This window comes from Sciurus vulgaris, assembly GCF_902686455.1.
Source record: "Sciurus vulgaris genome assembly, chromosome: 17".
In the NCBI taxonomy this organism is placed as follows: domain Eukaryota; kingdom Metazoa; phylum Chordata; class Mammalia; order Rodentia; family Sciuridae; genus Sciurus; species Sciurus vulgaris.
In genome coordinates this window covers 73,286,445-73,303,529 of record NC_136478.1, presented here as the reverse complement: position 1 = coordinate 73,303,529, position 17,085 = coordinate 73,286,445, and the positions used below count along the sequence as shown (strand labels likewise).

Sequence of the window (17,085 nt, the reverse complement as noted above, 5' to 3'; positions counted from 1 at the left end):
ACCAGACTATGTGGTGACACAGATGTACGTATATGGTTAGGGATTCGTCTCTTAAGTGCAGGAGAGTCCTACCAGTGGCAGAAAATAGGAAGCAATGAAGATAATTTTCATCTGAGGCACCTGAGTACCTGGATGAGTCACAAAGTCACACACCTGGACTCCAGGTCTGTTTCCCTTCAAGCCTTGCTTTCCTGCCTGTAGTAGTCATCTAAAAATCAGTCCAGCAGTGATTGGGGTCCACCAAACCTTTAGGTTATTTATCCTGATAAAAGATTGGCCACAGAAAAAGGAAAGTTCTAAAGAATGTACGAATTCCTATGTGTCCCCAAACCATGATACCATGGTAACATGGACATGTCTGGATGACCTAAGATGAGACATGTTCTCTACTTACTGCAATCTTCTCCAACCTCTACTTATCACACTAAACATCTGGACCAATTCTTCTTACCTGGTTTCAGTGGCTCATCCAGTCAATAACATCTAATTCTGCCCTTCAGGGCACATAATAGCTACCGTGAAAGAGTTCTAGACAATATGGAGCATCACTGAGAACAAAGGAATAATCCACAGGGATCAAAGCACAGGAGTCTGTCATAAATGCCTCTTCTAAGACTGCGAGATCTACAAACACATCTGGTATCCACACCACATAACTAGGACCACACAGTTCTGCAGTCTTTTCTAGAAGGCCTTGGGAAGCAATTACAATGAAGAAAAACATAGGAATAATCCACAGGGATCAAAGCACAGGAGTCTGTCATAAATGCCTCCTCTAAGACTGCGAGATCTACAAACACATCTGGCATCCACACCACATAACTAGGACCACACCGTTCTGCAGTCTTTTCTAGAAGGCCTTGGGAAGCAATTACAATGAAGACAAACAGGACTAAGGACTACTTCTTGTATCATGCTGTGCCCATGGGGCACTTAAAGTTGGGCCCACAGACTGTTTACCCTTCATATCAACAAAACACAATTCTGTCCCAAACCCATGCCACACAACACACACAACCTCCCAGATTAAAGATGGTTTAATAACAATAAGGTGTTTATTAGTGCACATATAAGCACATGGTGATACAGGCCATTTCGCTCTTGGGTGATGTGGAGCAGGAAAAATTCCACAATGGCAATCATACCAGAAAACAATATATGCATACTGAAGGTAAAACTCTGCCGGCCACCAGAACCCACACTGCTCTTGAGTGCAGGATCTTGTCTATGCCATGAACAGACAGTAGGATAGAAGAGGACCCTGCCAGGCTCATATTAACCATGGATCCTTTCAGGGTTTGGCGAGTGCAGACATCTGCATCCCCCAAGCATATGATGAGGCATGGAGATATACCACAACGTAGTGTCTGCTGAGGTACTGGGTGGGTTAGAAAGTGCAAGTTAGGTCACAAAGTTTCCCAGGTACTTGAACCCTGCAGTGAATCTTCCAATTGTTGATCTTTAGGGGTATGAGGTTCAACTTCTGTGTGACAGATCAGATGGAAGATTTGTTCCATGAAAGGCTAGGGCCTTTCTCTTGCATGAATGTTTTGGTGCCTGACAAGGGAATATCTCTTGTTGAAGGCTTTCCCACATTCAATGCACTCATAGGGTTTTTCTCCAGTGTGTATCCTCTGGTGCTCAATGAGTTTGTTTTTGTAGATGAAGGACTTTTCACAAGCAGTACAGATGAAAGGCCTCTCTCCACTGTGAACTTTCTGATGCTGAATGAGGCTGGTGCGATGTCGAAAGCATTTCCCACATTCATTGCACTCACAGGGCTTTTCTCCAGTGTGGGTCCTCTGGTGCTCAAGAAGCCTTTTTTTGTGGCTAAAGGTTTTCCCACACTCACTGCACTTGTATGTTTGTTCTCTGGTGTGGATTCTCTGGTGCTGAAGAAGTTTATCTTCAATGTAGAAGCCTTTCCCACATTCTCTGCATTGGTAAGGCTTTTCTCTAGTGTGGATTCTATGGTGCTTAAGAAGAGTTTGTTTGCAGATGAAGGCTTTCCCACACTCACTGCACTCATAAGCCCGTTCTCCTGTGTGAATTCTCTGATGCCGAATGTAGTCAGAAGACCGAATAAAGGACTTCCCACACTTAATGCACACATAAGGCTTTTCTCCAGTGTGAATTCTCTGATGCTCAAGAAGTCTTTTCTTGTGGATGAAGGCCTTCCCACATTCACTGCACCCATAGGGCCTTTCTCCAGTGTGGATTCTCTCATGATCAAGAAGTGACTGTTTGTAGATGAAGGATTTCCCACATTCACTACATTCATAAGCCCTTTCTCCACTATGAATTCTCTGATGTCGAATGTGGTCAGAAGACTGAATAAAAGATTTTCCACACTCACTGCACACATAAGGTCTTTTTCCAGCATGGATTCTCTGCTGGTGCCCAACAAATGTTTGTTTGTGACGGAATGATTTCCCACATGTGTTGCACACATATGGTTTTTCTCCATTATGGGTTCTCTGATGCTCAACAAGTGAGTATTTGGAACTCAGGGATTTCCCACATTCCACACACACGTAAGACCTTTCTCCAGTATGGATTCTCTGCTGATGCCCAATGAGGGTTTGTTTGTGGCGAAATGATTTCCCACATGTGTTGCACACATAAGGCTTTTCTCCATCATGGGTTCTCTGTTGCTCTACAAGTAAGTATTTGGAGCTCAGAGATTTTCCACATTCACTATGTTCATTAGCTTTTTCTCCAGTGTGAACTCTCTGATGTTCAATGGTGTGAACCCTCTCGTTAAAAATTTGCTCACATCTGCTATGTTTGTACTGTTCTGAATGAGTATGAAAAGTCTCTCTGCTTCTCAGTGAACATCCTCTGCCAAGGGCAGTCTGATGCTGCAGAAGGTCTAGACTGGCTGGGAAGTCCTTCTCTACATCTTTGCATATGAAAAGGCTTCCTGACACAGGGACTCTGCAACTAAGCAAGGCTCTATTCTCTCCCTTTATGATGTGTTTCTCTCCAGTATGCTGCTTCTTCTGTTGTAGTTTCAAACTTAATGAGAACTGTTTCCCACATGTCACACACAGGTATGGTTTCTTCCCAGGAAGTATTCCCTGGTGTCCAGTCAGGTGCAAATTGTCTTTTATGGACTGCATACACATCTCACAGGGATGAGCATTTGAGATGCATGGACTTGGTGCTGGAGTCCTGGCCTGTGACACTCCTATGGAAAGTCTCTGTTCAGAATGGGCCTCTTTATCTACTCCATGCCAACAACCTGAAAGTACAAGAATGCAGGTGAAGGGTAACTCTAATAGGAGGGGCAGCCCATTATCAATATTTGCATGACCTAGCAGGAGAATCCCTAGGTTTGTTTCTAGGACAAAAGAGATAGGTCAGGTCAAGGAAGACAAGGTGGCTTGGCAGTGGGCCTCCAGGGGTTACAATGTGGGAGAGGCCCTACAACCATCAAGAAAACAAGGAACAGGTGTAGTTGTGGGAAGACAGGCAGGGTCTACCTCTCCTTCCCATGTCAGTGGTTCTCAAGTGACCTGTCTGCTGGAGAAAGGTGAAAAGTGCATAGAATGTGTGTCCTATCCCAGGAAAGCACAGCTGCAACAAGGCAGCTGGAGTTCTAGGACTACTTAAATACTGAAACATACCTCACAGCACGTGAAGTGTGGGCTAATGTTGGAGAAACTACAGAAGCAGAAGAACTGGAGAGATGCAGTGTACATAGGGGACAGCCAGGGAGTGACGTCAGCAGAAATGACAAGTAGGCAAAATAGCAAGTAGGTGGAGAAAATATAGGAACAAGATTTGGCCATAAGCCTTGGCACCAAAACAGTGGTGAGCACAAAACATGTGCCTGGTATGATTTGAGCTCAGCTCTGAATGTGAACCCTCCCACTGTTCCAACTCACAGCCCCAGGACCCATAAACCCCTCTTGCTAAGACTGGAGATGTCTCCACCCCGTCAGGAATACTGTTCTCGACTTCCAGCTCAAGTTGGGAGAACATCTGGGGCCTGAAGGTAAAGTCCTAAGGGAAAAACAGGAAGCTGAGTGACTAACACTGGCCCAGATCATCCTAACCCAAGACATGACAGGATAAACTTACTATAAAAAAAAACTTGAAGGGGGTGAGGGGTCTTACTGTCACAGCCTAGTGTTCCCAACATATAGTGGCACATGACTAGCTGTGATTCCTAGATAGGCAGGCCCCAAGAAAAGCCCACTAAAGTCCAGGGGAGCCTGGTTAGTCACCTTAGCAGAGTGACAAAGCCAAGTGGCACTGGTTGGACAGGCTGCAATTCTACGAACCCAAATACTAACTACAAGCCTTCAGTGTGGCAGAGGCTGGTGCTACAAAAAGCCCAGGATGGATGACCAGCAGTGTCAGGAGATCTGGGAGTGGGCAGAAGTCATGGTCCTGCTCTGGGAAGGACAGACAGGGCAGGCCCTGAAGGAAGGGGAAGTAAAGAGCCAGCAGTGTGGTTGTGAGGGACCTTACCCACTGAGGCCACGAGTGCAAAGTTCTCCAGCATCACATCATGGTACAGGTGCCTCTGAGCGTCATCGAGGAGCCCCCACTCCTCTCGGGAGAAGTACACAGCGATATCCTCAAAGGTCACATGGCCCTGTCATAATGGGGCAGGTGAGTTCATGAGCAGCCTCAACACCTGGGTCCCTGGTACCTCACCCTCCACCCTAGCTCACCAATATAGAGGAGATTTAGGCCCTGATGCTACCGTTCCTTGCCACCCCACATGCCCAGGGATCACCATCTGCAGCTGTCATGACCTGAAGGTGAAATGGAGCACCATTTGAGCTCTGGGCCTGGCATGTAGAATCCCAGTCATGCTCCTGCCCATTTCCCTGGAATCTCAGACCATGCCATATGCATGGACCTGTGCTCATCTCCTGAGTTTAAACCCTGAATATATCCATTCACACTCCCTCTCCATCTGCTCATTGCTCTGGGGACTGAAGTTCCTTCATCTCCAGATGCCGACCACTAGTCAACGGGAGCCTCCACTAGAAGGTCTTTCCTGAGCTCTGCCACCTGCTGCACCCTTGACACTTGCACTCCCCAGCCCCAAAATGGGACTCCACATTGTGAAAACCTATCACCACTATCACAACAGCAAATAGTTAACAGTTTGGAAAAATAAACAACTCTTGCAGTTGGAAGACACAGGACAAACTGCTGTCCCCCTGCCTAAAAAAACAGACAAACAAATAAAAGGAGTAGAGTCTTCAGGAGTTGATTCATGAAAGGAAACCCCCACAGAAGCTGGGTTAGGAAAGCTAACTATGATCTTCCAGAGGTTCGAGGTGAAGAATTTTGAAAGCTAAAATCTCCAGGAGGACTGGAGGAAGTGATATGGAGTCCACAGCATTCATTCTTCTAAACAAAGCACTCCCTCAGGATACATGATCTTAATCTGCAAGGTTTAACAGAGTGAGGGAAGGGAAAAATCCAACTACACCTCACTCTGGTAATTATCTTGAATTATAACCTTGTAAACCTGAGAAACATTTGTGAATTTCACAGTCCAGAAGCACAGGCTGACTGAGAAACTGAAACCTAATAGCAAGAATTAGAATGCTTCCTCTCCCCCCAACACATTACCACATACTAAAGGCCTATTTACAACAGCTCCTTTTACCAGATATATCACATAGGGCTAACAAGAAAAAAATTATAAAGCATACCAAAAGGCAAAACCAAAACCAAAACAAAACAAAACAAAAAAACCCACAAGCAGAAGAACAAGAGCAAACATCAAAGCCAGACATGAATGTTAGAATTATGAACCCTGTAATTATGATGCTGAGGGCTCTAATGAATAAAGGAGAGAATATGTAAGAATGGGCGGTGTTAAGCAGAGACAGAAACCTTAAGAAAGAACCAGAAAGAAATGCTAGATTAAAAAACTCCATATCAGAGATGAAGACAACCTCTGATGGGCTTACAAGCAGTCTAGACAAGGCTTAGAGGAGAGCCCACAAGCTTGAGGATAAATATAAACTTCAAAACAGAAAAGTTTTGAAAAGAAAAAAAGTTTTGAAAAGAAAAGTGCATAGATACAAAACCTCCAACAAACAAAACAGAACAAAAACAAAACCAGGATATCCTATGATGATGAGAAAATTACAAAATGTGTAACACACTAGGACACAAGAAGAAAAAGAGGAATAGAAGAAATATTTGAAATAATAATCACTAGAATTTTTTTCCAAATTCATGTCAGACACCAAACCACAGGTCCAGAAAGTTCAGTGATCACTAAGTAGGACCCCCAAAAAACTACAACTAAGCATTACCATGTTTCAACTATAGATTATCAAAGATAGAGTCCTAAAAAAAAGCTGCAAGGAAAAACATTTTACGCAAGAGCAAAGATAAGAACTAAATCTGACTTCTCACAAATCATGCAAACATGAGGAAAGTAAGAAAGTGTAATAAAAAAAAATCCACCAACCTAAAACTGCATACCCTGTGAAAGTATCCTTGAGAAGTAAAGAGAAAAAAGAGACTTTCTTGAATAAACCTAAATCAAAGGTTCTTGGCGCTAGTAAAACTGACTTTAAAGAATATTAAAAGAAATTTCATGTGTGTACATGTGTGCAGTCGGAAGGTGGGTACTGGGGAGTAAACCCAAATTGAGCTTTATAGCTAAGCTACATTCCCAGTTCCTTTTTATTTTTTTGAGACAAGTTCACTAAATTCCCCAGGCTAGCCTCAAACTTGGAATCAACCTGCCTCAGCCCCACTAATAGCTGGGATTACAGGTGTACACCACCATGTCCAGCTTAGAACAACTCTTCAGAGATCAGAAAAATGATATAGGCCAGAAACAAATCTCCGTGAAGAAAGAACATTAAAGAAGAAATGGGTGAAAGTAGAATAAAAAGTCGTATCGTTATTATTCATAACCTAACAGATCGTAGTTTATTCAAAATTATAATCCCAACAACAAATATGCTTATATATGCTTGTGTGTATGTTTATGTATAAATAAAGTGAATGACAGAATGATACGAGAGAACAAGGCAAAATGACAGAAATCATACAGGGGACAGGAAGGCAAAATTATTCATTTAAGGACTATTTTAAGTGCCAACAAAACAGGACAGTGCTATTTGGATGTAGACTTGAATTAGTTGCAAAGGTGTACTGAAAACCACAGAGCACTTACTCCTCCATCCAGATCACAAAGCCAGAGATTATACAAAGCCCATTACCAAATCACAATGGAATTAACCTAGAAAGCAATAGCAGAAAGAGATGGAAAAATCCCCCAAAGATGGAGATTAAACAACACTTCTAAATTTGACACATGGATCAAAGTAGAAATATTCAGGAGAAATTTAAATGAAAATGAAAACAATGTACCAAACCTATGTGTTAAAGTGAAAGGGGTGCTTAGTGGGACATTTATAGGACTCAATGCTAACATTAAAAAGGAGAAAAGACCTTAAATCCATTATCTAAACTTGGAAAGAAAAAAAAAAAAGACTAGAAAAAAATAACAGCAGTTTAAATCTGAAGTAATTAGGAAGAAAGAACTTGAACACAATCAAAAATGAAAAGAGGAAATCAATGAAACTAATAACTGGTTCTTTGGTGGGGGAACTCAATATATTGATAAGCTTCTATTTAGCCAGGCTAACAATTTAAGAGAACACAAATTACTAATATCAGATATGAAAGAAGAGACACCACTAAGGATCCCATGCGAATTACAAGGGCAGTAACAGAAATACTACCAACAACTCTATGCCCATAAAGTTCATAACCCAATGAAATGGACCAAGTCCTTGAAATACAATCTGACACAATTCACACAAAACAAATTATACCAACTCTCTACAATCTCTTTCAGAGGATAAAATTAGAGAAAATACTTAGTAGTTCATTCTTTCTGTCCAGCATTATCCTAGTATCAAAATCAAAAAGACAGTATAAGAAAGAAAACTACAGACATAGCAGGCTATAAAATCAACACACATAAATCTACAGCATTTTTATACGCAAGCGACAAAACAGTTGAAAGGGAAATAAGGAAAACAACTCCATTTGCAATAGCCTCAAAAAAAAAAAAATAAAATACTTGGGCATCAATCTAACCAAAGAGGTAAAAGATCTCTACAATGAAAACTACAAAACACTGAAGAAAGAAATTAAGGAAGACCTTAGAAGATGGAAAGATCTCCCATGTTCTTGGATAGGCAGAATTAATAATGTCAAAATGGCCATACTACCAAAAGTGCTATACAGATTCAATGCAATTCCAATTAAAATCCCAATGACATACCTCACAGAAATACAGCAAGCAATCATGAAATTCATCGGAAAGAATAAGAAATCCAGAATAGCTAAAGCAATCCTTAACAGGAAGAATGAAACAGGGTATCGCAATACCAGAACTTCAACTGTAACTACAAAGCAATAGTAACAAAAACAGCATGGTATTGGCACCAAAATAGACAGGTAGATCAATGGTACAGAATAGAGGACACAGACACAAACCCAAATAAATACAATTTTCTCATATGAGACAAAAGTGCCAAAAATATGCAATGGAGAAAAGATAGCCTCTTCAACAAATGGTGCTGGGAAAACTGGAAATCCATATGCAACAGAATGAAACTAAACATCTATCTCACACCCTGCACAAAACTCAACTCACAATGGATCAAGGACCTCAGAATCAGACCAGAGACCCTTCATCTTATAGAAGAAAAAGTAGGTCCACATCTTCACCTTGTTGGCTTAGGATCAGATTTCCTTAACAGGACTCCCATAGCACAAGAAATAAAAGCAAGAATCAATAACTGGGATAGATTCAAACTAAATAGCTTTCTCTCAGCAAAGGAAACTATCAGTAATGTGAAGAGAGAGCCTACAGAGTGGGAGAAAATCTTTGCCTCTCATACTTCAGATAGAGCACTAATTTCCAGAATCTATAAAGAACTCAAAAAACTCTACACCAAGAATACAAATAACCCAATCAACAAATGGGCTAAGGAAATGAACAGACGCTTCACAGAAGAAGATGTACAAGCAATCAACAGATATATGAAAAAATGTTCAACATCTTTAGTAATAAGAGAAATGCAAATCAAAACTACACTAAGATTCCATCTCACCCCAATTAGAATGGCGATTATCAAGAACACAAGCAACAATAGGTGTTGGTGAGGATGTGGGGAAAAAGGTACACTCATACATTGCTGGTGGGGCTGCAAATTAGTGCAGCCACTCTGGAAAGCAGTGTGGAGATTCCTTAGAAAACGTGGAATGGACCTACCATTTGACCCAGGTATCCCACTCCTCAGCCTATACCCAAAGGACTTAAAATCAGCATACTACAGAGATACAGCCACATCAATGTTCATAGCGGCTCAATTCACAATAGCCAGACTATGGAATCAACCTAGATGCTCTTTAATTGATGAATGGATAAAGAAACTGTGGTATATATATATACAATGGAATATTACTCAGCTATAAAGAACAATAAAATTATGGCATTTGCAGGCAAATGGATGAAATTGGAGAATATCATGCTAAGTGAGATAAGCCAATCTCAAAAATCCAAAAGAGGAATGATCTCACTGATAAGTGGATGATGACACTTAATGGGGAGTGATAGGGGGACAAGAATGGAGGAAGGAGGGACTGTATAGAGGGAAAAGAGAAGTGGGAGGGGTGGGGGGAGGAAAAAAATAACAAAATGAATCACATCATTACTCTATGTAAATATATGAATATGCAAATGGTATACCGTTACTCCACGTACAAACTGAAACAACATGTATCCCATTTGTTTACAATAAAAATAAATAAAAAAAAAAGAAATGGAACATAAAATATACATGTAAAATTCACTTAAAAAAAAAAACTACAGACAATATCTCTCATTACCACAGATGCAAAAATACTCAACAAAATATTAGCAAATGGAATTTAATAATGTAAAAAAAAAAGAATTATACACTACAATCAAGTAGGACTCATCTCAGGTGTGTAAGATTGATTCAATATTCAAAAATCAATTAATGTAACCCATGACATCAATAGGTTAAATATGAAACAACACATGATCATATCAACTGATACAGAAAAAGCATTTGACAAAATCTGATACTTGTTCATGATAAAAATGTAATAAACCAGGAAGAGAACTTCCTCAACTTGATAGAAGTTATCTATAAAAAACCTGCAGAAGATATATTTAATGATGAGAAATTCAAAGCTTCCCACCAAAATCAGGAACGAGGCAAGGATGTCCCCTCCACCACTGCATTTCAACACCACACTGAAATTCCTCGCTAATACAGTAAGACAAGAAAATGAAAAAAGGTATCCACATTGAGAAGGAAAGAAAATTGTATTTTTTCATGAATGATATGAGCATCTACATAGAAAAACCTGAAAGAAATGACCAAAAAAACTGCTAAAACTAATTTAAAAATTATAGAAAGGTTACAGGATAAAAGGTTACTATATAAAGTCAATTACTTTCCTATGTATCAACAACAAACAACTTGAAATTACAACACGATACCATTTACATTGGCACAAACAATTAAATACTTAGGACAATCCTAAATGATGTGCAAGATCTATATGAGGAAGAGTACAGAACTCTGATAAAAGAAATAGAAAACTTAAAAAATAGACATTCTATGTTCCTCAACAGGAAGAGTTGGTGTTTTTAAATGTCAGTTCTTCCCCACGTGACCTATAGATTCAAAGCAATCCCAGTCGAAACCCCAGCAAGTTATTTTGCAGATAAGAACCAACTGATTTTAAAGCTTATATGGAGAGGCACAAGACTGACAACAGCCCACACACTACTGAAGCATAATAAAGGGCCGGAGACCCTCACACCGAACAACCTCAAGATTTACTATTAAGCTATAGTAATAAAGACAATGAGGAATTGGTGAAAGAAAGAATAAACAGATCAGGGGAACAGAAGACAAGTACATAAAAAGACTCACATAAAAGTCAACTGATCTGCCAGGTGTGTTCCCAGCAATTTGGAAGCCTGAGGCAGGAGGATCACAAATTTGAGGCCAGTATCACCTTAGCAAGGCCTCAGCAATTTACAGAGATCCCATCTCAAAATGAAAAAAAAAAAAAAAAAAAAAAAAAAAAGGTTGTGGATGTGACTCAGTAGTTAAACACCCCTGGGTTCAATCCCCAGTACCAGAAAAAAAGAAAAAAAAAGAAGAAGAAGTCAAGCTATCTTTGAAAAAGCAGTAAAGGCAATGGAGTTAAAACAATTTTTTCAACAGAAATGAACATCTGGATATCTGCACACTAAAACAAAGCAAGATAGAAATCTTATACCTTTCACATAAACTAACTGAAAATGTACCAAAGACCTAACTGTCAAACACAAAACTATAGAATTCCTAGAAGATAACACAGGAGAAAATATGGATGACTTTGGGTTTGCTGACTTTTTATATAGAACATCAAAAAATGAAATCCATGAAATAACTGATAAGCTGAACTTACTTAAAATAAAAAAATTTCTGCTCAAAGACATTGTCCTAAGAATGAAAAGCCACAGACCAGAATATATGCAAAAGAAACAATTGATGAAGAACTGCTGTCTAAAATATACAAGAACTCTTAAAAGTCAAGAAGTAAACAACCAACATAATTTAAAACGGGGTCAAAGATAGAACACTCAAGATATACAGATGGAAAATAAACACATGAAAAGATGCTTTTTATTCTGTCATTAGGGAAATGAAATCGAAACAAGACACTTCTGCATAGAACAGACACCACCACATGCTCATGAAAATGTGGAGCAAAAGAGGACTCCCTGCTGATGGGAATAAAAAATGGCACGGACACCATGGACGGCAGTTCGGCAGTTTCTTACAAAGCCAAACGTGCCTGTCATGGGAGATAATAATACAGATCCTTAGTACTTATCCACAGGCATCAAAGACCTGCTCAAACAAAACCCTGGACATGGGTGCTTACAGCAGCTACAGTGGAAACTGCAAAAGCTTGGAGAGCAACCAAGAGATCCTTAAGTAGGTGAATGCACACGCTGTGGCACATCCAAACAATGTGCTGCACGTTGAATGATTCCAACTATGTGACACTTTGGAAAGAACAAAATCATGAAAACAGTGAAAAGATCAGCGGTCTTTAGGGGCTGGGAGTGGAAAGGACAAGTAGAGGACTTTTACAGCAACAGAAACACTCTGCACAATATTCTCATGATGAATTCGTGTCACTATGTTTGTCCAGTCTGTTATGTATAACACCAAGAGCAAACACTAAGATAAACCGTGGATTTGGGGTAATTATCATGTGCAAATATAAATTTATTGGCAATAATCATACCCCTCTGGTGAGAAATATTGATAATGAGGGACAACATGTATTATACTTTAGCTGTTAGGTGTCCCCCCAAAAGTTAATGTGTGAGACAATGCAAAAAAATCCAGAGGCAAAATGACTGGATTATCAGTTTTAACCTAATAACTGCATTAATCCCAATAGGTATTAATTGGGTGATAACTGTAGGCAGGTAGGGTATGGCTGGAGGTAGGTCACTGGGGCATGCCTTTGGGTTTATATTTTGTCCCTGGTGGGCAAAAGCTCTCTCTGCTTCCTGTCATGTCCTGGTCCACTTTCCGCTTTCATTCTTCCACCATGCTGTTTCACCTTGGGCCCAAAGCAATGGAACCAGCTGTCTATGGACTGAGACCTTTGAAACCATGATGCTTAAATATACTTTTTCTCCTCTAAAATTGTTCCTGTCAGGTCTTTTGGTCACACCAATAAAAAGCTGACTAAAAACAGCATTCATGTGCAGCAACAGGGGTATTTGGGAAGTCTCTGTACTTTACTGTCAATTTTACTATGAGTTTAAAAGTGCTGTAAAAACAACAATAGACTTTACTAAAAATATCTAAGTGACAAGAGAAATCTCATGCTAGTATTTGTCACATGACCCCACCATTTATGTTCCACCTCGGTAACTGGCACTTCCACACTTTCATTCGTCGATGCCAAGAATCTTGAGGTCATTCTGACTGATCTTACCACACCCAGCAGACGACCAATCCTGCTGACAAAAGACGGAGAAGCTCGTCTCCTTCCCAACGTCAGCCTCACAGGTATGTTAGGCTATTCCTATTGGCACGCGCCTGCTGTGTTAAAGTAGCCCCAGCACCCACCCCTATAAGCTGTCCCCTCAAATCAGAGTGATACAATTCCCTCCTTAGCTCCAAATCTTCCAGGTCTCCTGCCACCCTTGGTGGAGGCCTTTGCTCCTCCACCTGCCACTCCAGGACTAACTTCTACCCCTCCTCTGTTCCCAGAAGACACAATACAGACTTGTGGTCTCAACACACCCAAGCCATTCTCATCTCCAAACATCTGGACATCAGTCGGTTCCTTTGCCCAGGAAACCTTCCAGAACCCTTATAATTTCCGACCATGATTAAAAATCCTGGGCCTGAGGAGACCCCAGGTTCCAAGATTTAGGACATGATGTCCCAGGACACCAGTCACCTGAATCTGTGTACTAGGACCACAGGTGTGGGGACCAGGGTCGGTGAGGGTCTGGGACTTCTCTACCCACCTGTGATGGTTCCACGGGCCCTTCTGCGGCCATGGGACTCTGTGGACAGAGGGGGTCTATGAGAAGGTGATCGTGGTGGAATATACAGAGGCTGAGTTACTCCCTCCCTGCCTTGTTCCAAAGAGCTTTCTCAGGCTGACCTATGACATCAGATCCTCAGCCCACTGAACAAAGACCTAACCTCCCTGAGGCTGTCCTCACAGATAACATAGTGGCTCCCTCCTAGTACTATTGTGCATGTCCAGTGCTGAAGTTTAGCTGTTAGTGACCACACCACTTCTATAAATGTCTTTGAAAATTTGGGTGCTTTTACCATTTAAGATCTCATACAAATGTGATATTTTATCAAATAATTAGGAGTTTCTGTTGTATGGTACCAAATATGTGGTTTCTTTTCCAATACCAGTTCTCTGGTTGATACCAATTGGGTGTTCTACTCCTCAATTTCATTCTGCAACTAACTAGCTGGAGTTAGCACCTGCACCATAGGTTTAAGGACTCAGGCATACCAAACTGCCCCCACTTCAGATGCTATTACTTTTATGCTCAGGCCACCCGTAATTCTATTCAGTTTGGGTACAAATTTGGGAGTAACATTACCCATTCCTTAAGTTTGACAATTAGTTAGAACCACTCACAGAATTCAGGAAAACACAATTTACTGGTTTATTATTAAAGATGTATCACAGAAACAATGAAATGTATAGGTTCCTATGTCAAGGTACTGGGGGGAGGGTGTGCCTCCAGGTCCCTTCCGCAGGTGAGACACGCCCAGCACTTCCAAGCGTTCACAACTTGAGAGCTTTCTAATCTCACTGTTCAAGATTTTACATAACCTAATTCCTTGCTCACCTTTCCTCCCTGGAAGCCTGAGGAGGGAGTGAAAATTCAAATCCTATGATCACTGGGGGGTGACCAGCCCCACTTTAAGGCTCTTTAGGGACCTCACTGTAAGTCTGTCACCCTAAGCCATTTCATAAAACTTAGGTATTAGGAGAAGGGGCTTGTAAGGAGTAACAAGACACTTCACTGAAGAAACTAGAAGGGTGGTTCCTTCCTACCAATGGACCACTCAGACCAGATGTTTGTAAGAGAGCAGAGCAACATGTTGTCATTTCAATCAATTTCAAGTTGCTTGAAAGGATTTCTTAAGTCTGGACAGCTGGCTTGCGTTTCCGAGGAGGGGCAGAGACACTTGTGCACTTGCTGGGCCTGACCTGCTCCACTAGCCAGGCTGACTTTTCTCTGGCTGCACAGGAGTGAGCCGAGTCTTCAGAACCGCGAACCACAGACTTCCTTCCCTAAACCCATCGTCGTAGGCAGGGCTCCTTGGTCCTGCCACAGCCCCTGGAACCGGGGACCCCACTCTGGAGGCAGCCAGCACGGTCCACCCAGGCTTCCCCACCCTCCAGTGCAAGCTCCCTCTTCACCTTAGGGTTCACCTCAACGTGCAATCACTAGATTTCCCCTCTAAACTTGACCCAGGCCTGAGTCACTCCGGACGGTCACCACTTGGACCTCACAAAGCAGTTCCCGCTGCCGCCCTCCCAACTTGGGATTCCCGCTGTCCACGCAGCACACACCCGGGGCGTTCCAGAGCCACCGCATCCGAAGTCCAGTTCCTGAATCCTCCCTGAAACCTGCTCCTCCCTCAACTCTCCCCGGTGTTGGCACGAAAGGCAGCCTCGTGGCCGGGGCTCGGCGGCAGAGCGCCTGCCCTGCCCTGCCCTGCCCTGCCCGGCACGTGCGAGGCGCTGGGTTCCACCCTCAGCCCGAGTTAAAACGGACACAAGGGCGCCGTCCGTCTTCAACTAGGATCACCTTTTCTAGAGAAGCCCGGCACCGCCCGCCCGCCGGCTGCGACTGCCGCGCACTCGCTGCACCGAGTCCCGCGCGCTCCCGTCCAGGTCCACGGAGACTGCCCGGCCCCTCCGCCCACCTTCGCCGGCTCTCCGGGGCTGTGGCCTCGGCGCGGCCTCCGAGGAGCGTGGCAGCCTCCTGTTCGCCACCCCCAGGGCCCGGCCGCTCGGGCTGCGCGGCCGGCGACTGCGCGCCCCCGGCTCCCGCAGCGCGGGGCGTCCGGGCCGCCCAGGCCCCCGCCTGCTCCCAGGCCCGGGCTCCGGGCGCGGGCGGCGGCGTCGCACACTCACCGCGGGGCGCGTCCGCTCGGACGCCGACATGGGCCCGCGGCGAGCGGGACGGCCAAGCGCGCGGCCGAGCGTCGTTGAGGTCCGGGCCGCGGCCCCCGCCGGGGACGCCTCCTCCCCGCCCGCCCAGCCACCGGGTAGGCTGCGAGCGCGGGCGGAGGCCGCCGCAGAACTCCGCCGCGGCGCCGGAAGTCCCTCCCGACTCCCGCGCGCTGGCGGAAGCGCCTCCCAGGCGGACTGGCCCAGCCGCGCGCGGTGTTCTGGGTAGTCAGTGCCCGCGCTGCCCGGCCCGGGCAGAGCGCAGGGCGGAACCTGAGGAACCGGGCAGGGCCGGACCGAGATCCCGCAGGACCCGGAGCACCGGCCGGCGGGCGTGGGAGGGGCGTCTGCGTGGACCGCGCGCAGATCCTAGCGAGACGCGGGCGGGGCCTCGGGTCGCCAGGCCCTGATTTGCTTCCGGGCACTTTCTTATCTGTGCAGAGGCGACCGAGAGGAAAACCTCGGAGGCGACTTTCAAAAACGAAACCACTTAATAAGATTTCAGCGTGCAGATGAGAAATCTTGGTGGAAGAGCTTCGCTTCACCCTTGGCTTAAAGAAATGAGAGGGAGACGTTAGAGCTGCGCGCTGGCAGCCGCCGGGTGGCACCCGCGGTCCCAGCCCAGTGAGGCCTGAAGCGCCGGTGCAGGCGGGCGGCCTCCGTCCGTGAAGCCTGAACGAACCAGCATGGGCGCAGCAAGGCCTCCGAGTGGTGCGGAGCGAGGTCGGCCCGAGGACCGAGACGCCGAGGTGGGCCCTGTGGCCCCGGGCGAGGCACACGGGGCCGTTCCACCGCGGCCCCGCAATCGGACACGCGCGGTCCGGCGCCGCCTCCCTGGGCGAGGGAGGAAGAGGCCCCGTCGTCAGCCCGCCCGGACGTTGGCGGCTTCGCGTTAAGCCGAGGTCCCCGCGCTGCCCCGCCGGAGTACCGGGCCTGTCCACCCGCGCCTCGCAGCTGGCCGGCGTCCATCTGCACCTCTCCTAAAGGTGCAGGAGGACCGGAGTCGGTGTGTGGCGCCTGTGTGGAGGAAGAGTCAGGAGGCCCTGGAGACGACGCGTCCGCCACAGGACAGAGCAAGGCTTGAGAGCCAGCGCTGGAAGCACCCCGTGGGGCACCAGCGACGCCCGGCGGGCTTCTGCTGCCACTCACGTCCGAAAGATGGCGTCACAGCCCACGTGTGAGGACATGCTGGGGCTGCTGTGAGTGAGAACGTAGAGGATGAGTTTAATGGCTTCTGCAAATTAAGGAAAGAGTTCCTATCACAAGTTGATACAGCTCTTGCATACAGTCACTTTA

At 44.6% G+C, this 17,085-nt stretch overlaps 1 protein-coding gene across 1 annotated transcript; it reads right to left on the bottom strand.

Moving 5' to 3' along the window:
• Positions 1-1,031: 1,031 nt before the first annotated feature.
• On the bottom strand, positions 1,032-16,137 carry LOC306647638 (zinc finger protein 549-like). The gene is made up of 4 exons (XM_079117168.1): positions 15,754-16,137; positions 13,604-13,642; positions 4,480-4,606; positions 1,032-3,244 (listed from the first exon to the last, which is right to left on the bottom strand). The coding sequence occupies exons 1-4, from the start codon at positions 15,781-15,783 to the stop codon at positions 1,524-1,526; spliced, it is 1,917 nt and encodes a 638-aa protein (XP_078973294.1). The 5' UTR covers positions 15,784-16,137; the 3' UTR covers positions 1,032-1,523.
• Positions 16,138-17,085: the final 948 nt, after the last annotated feature.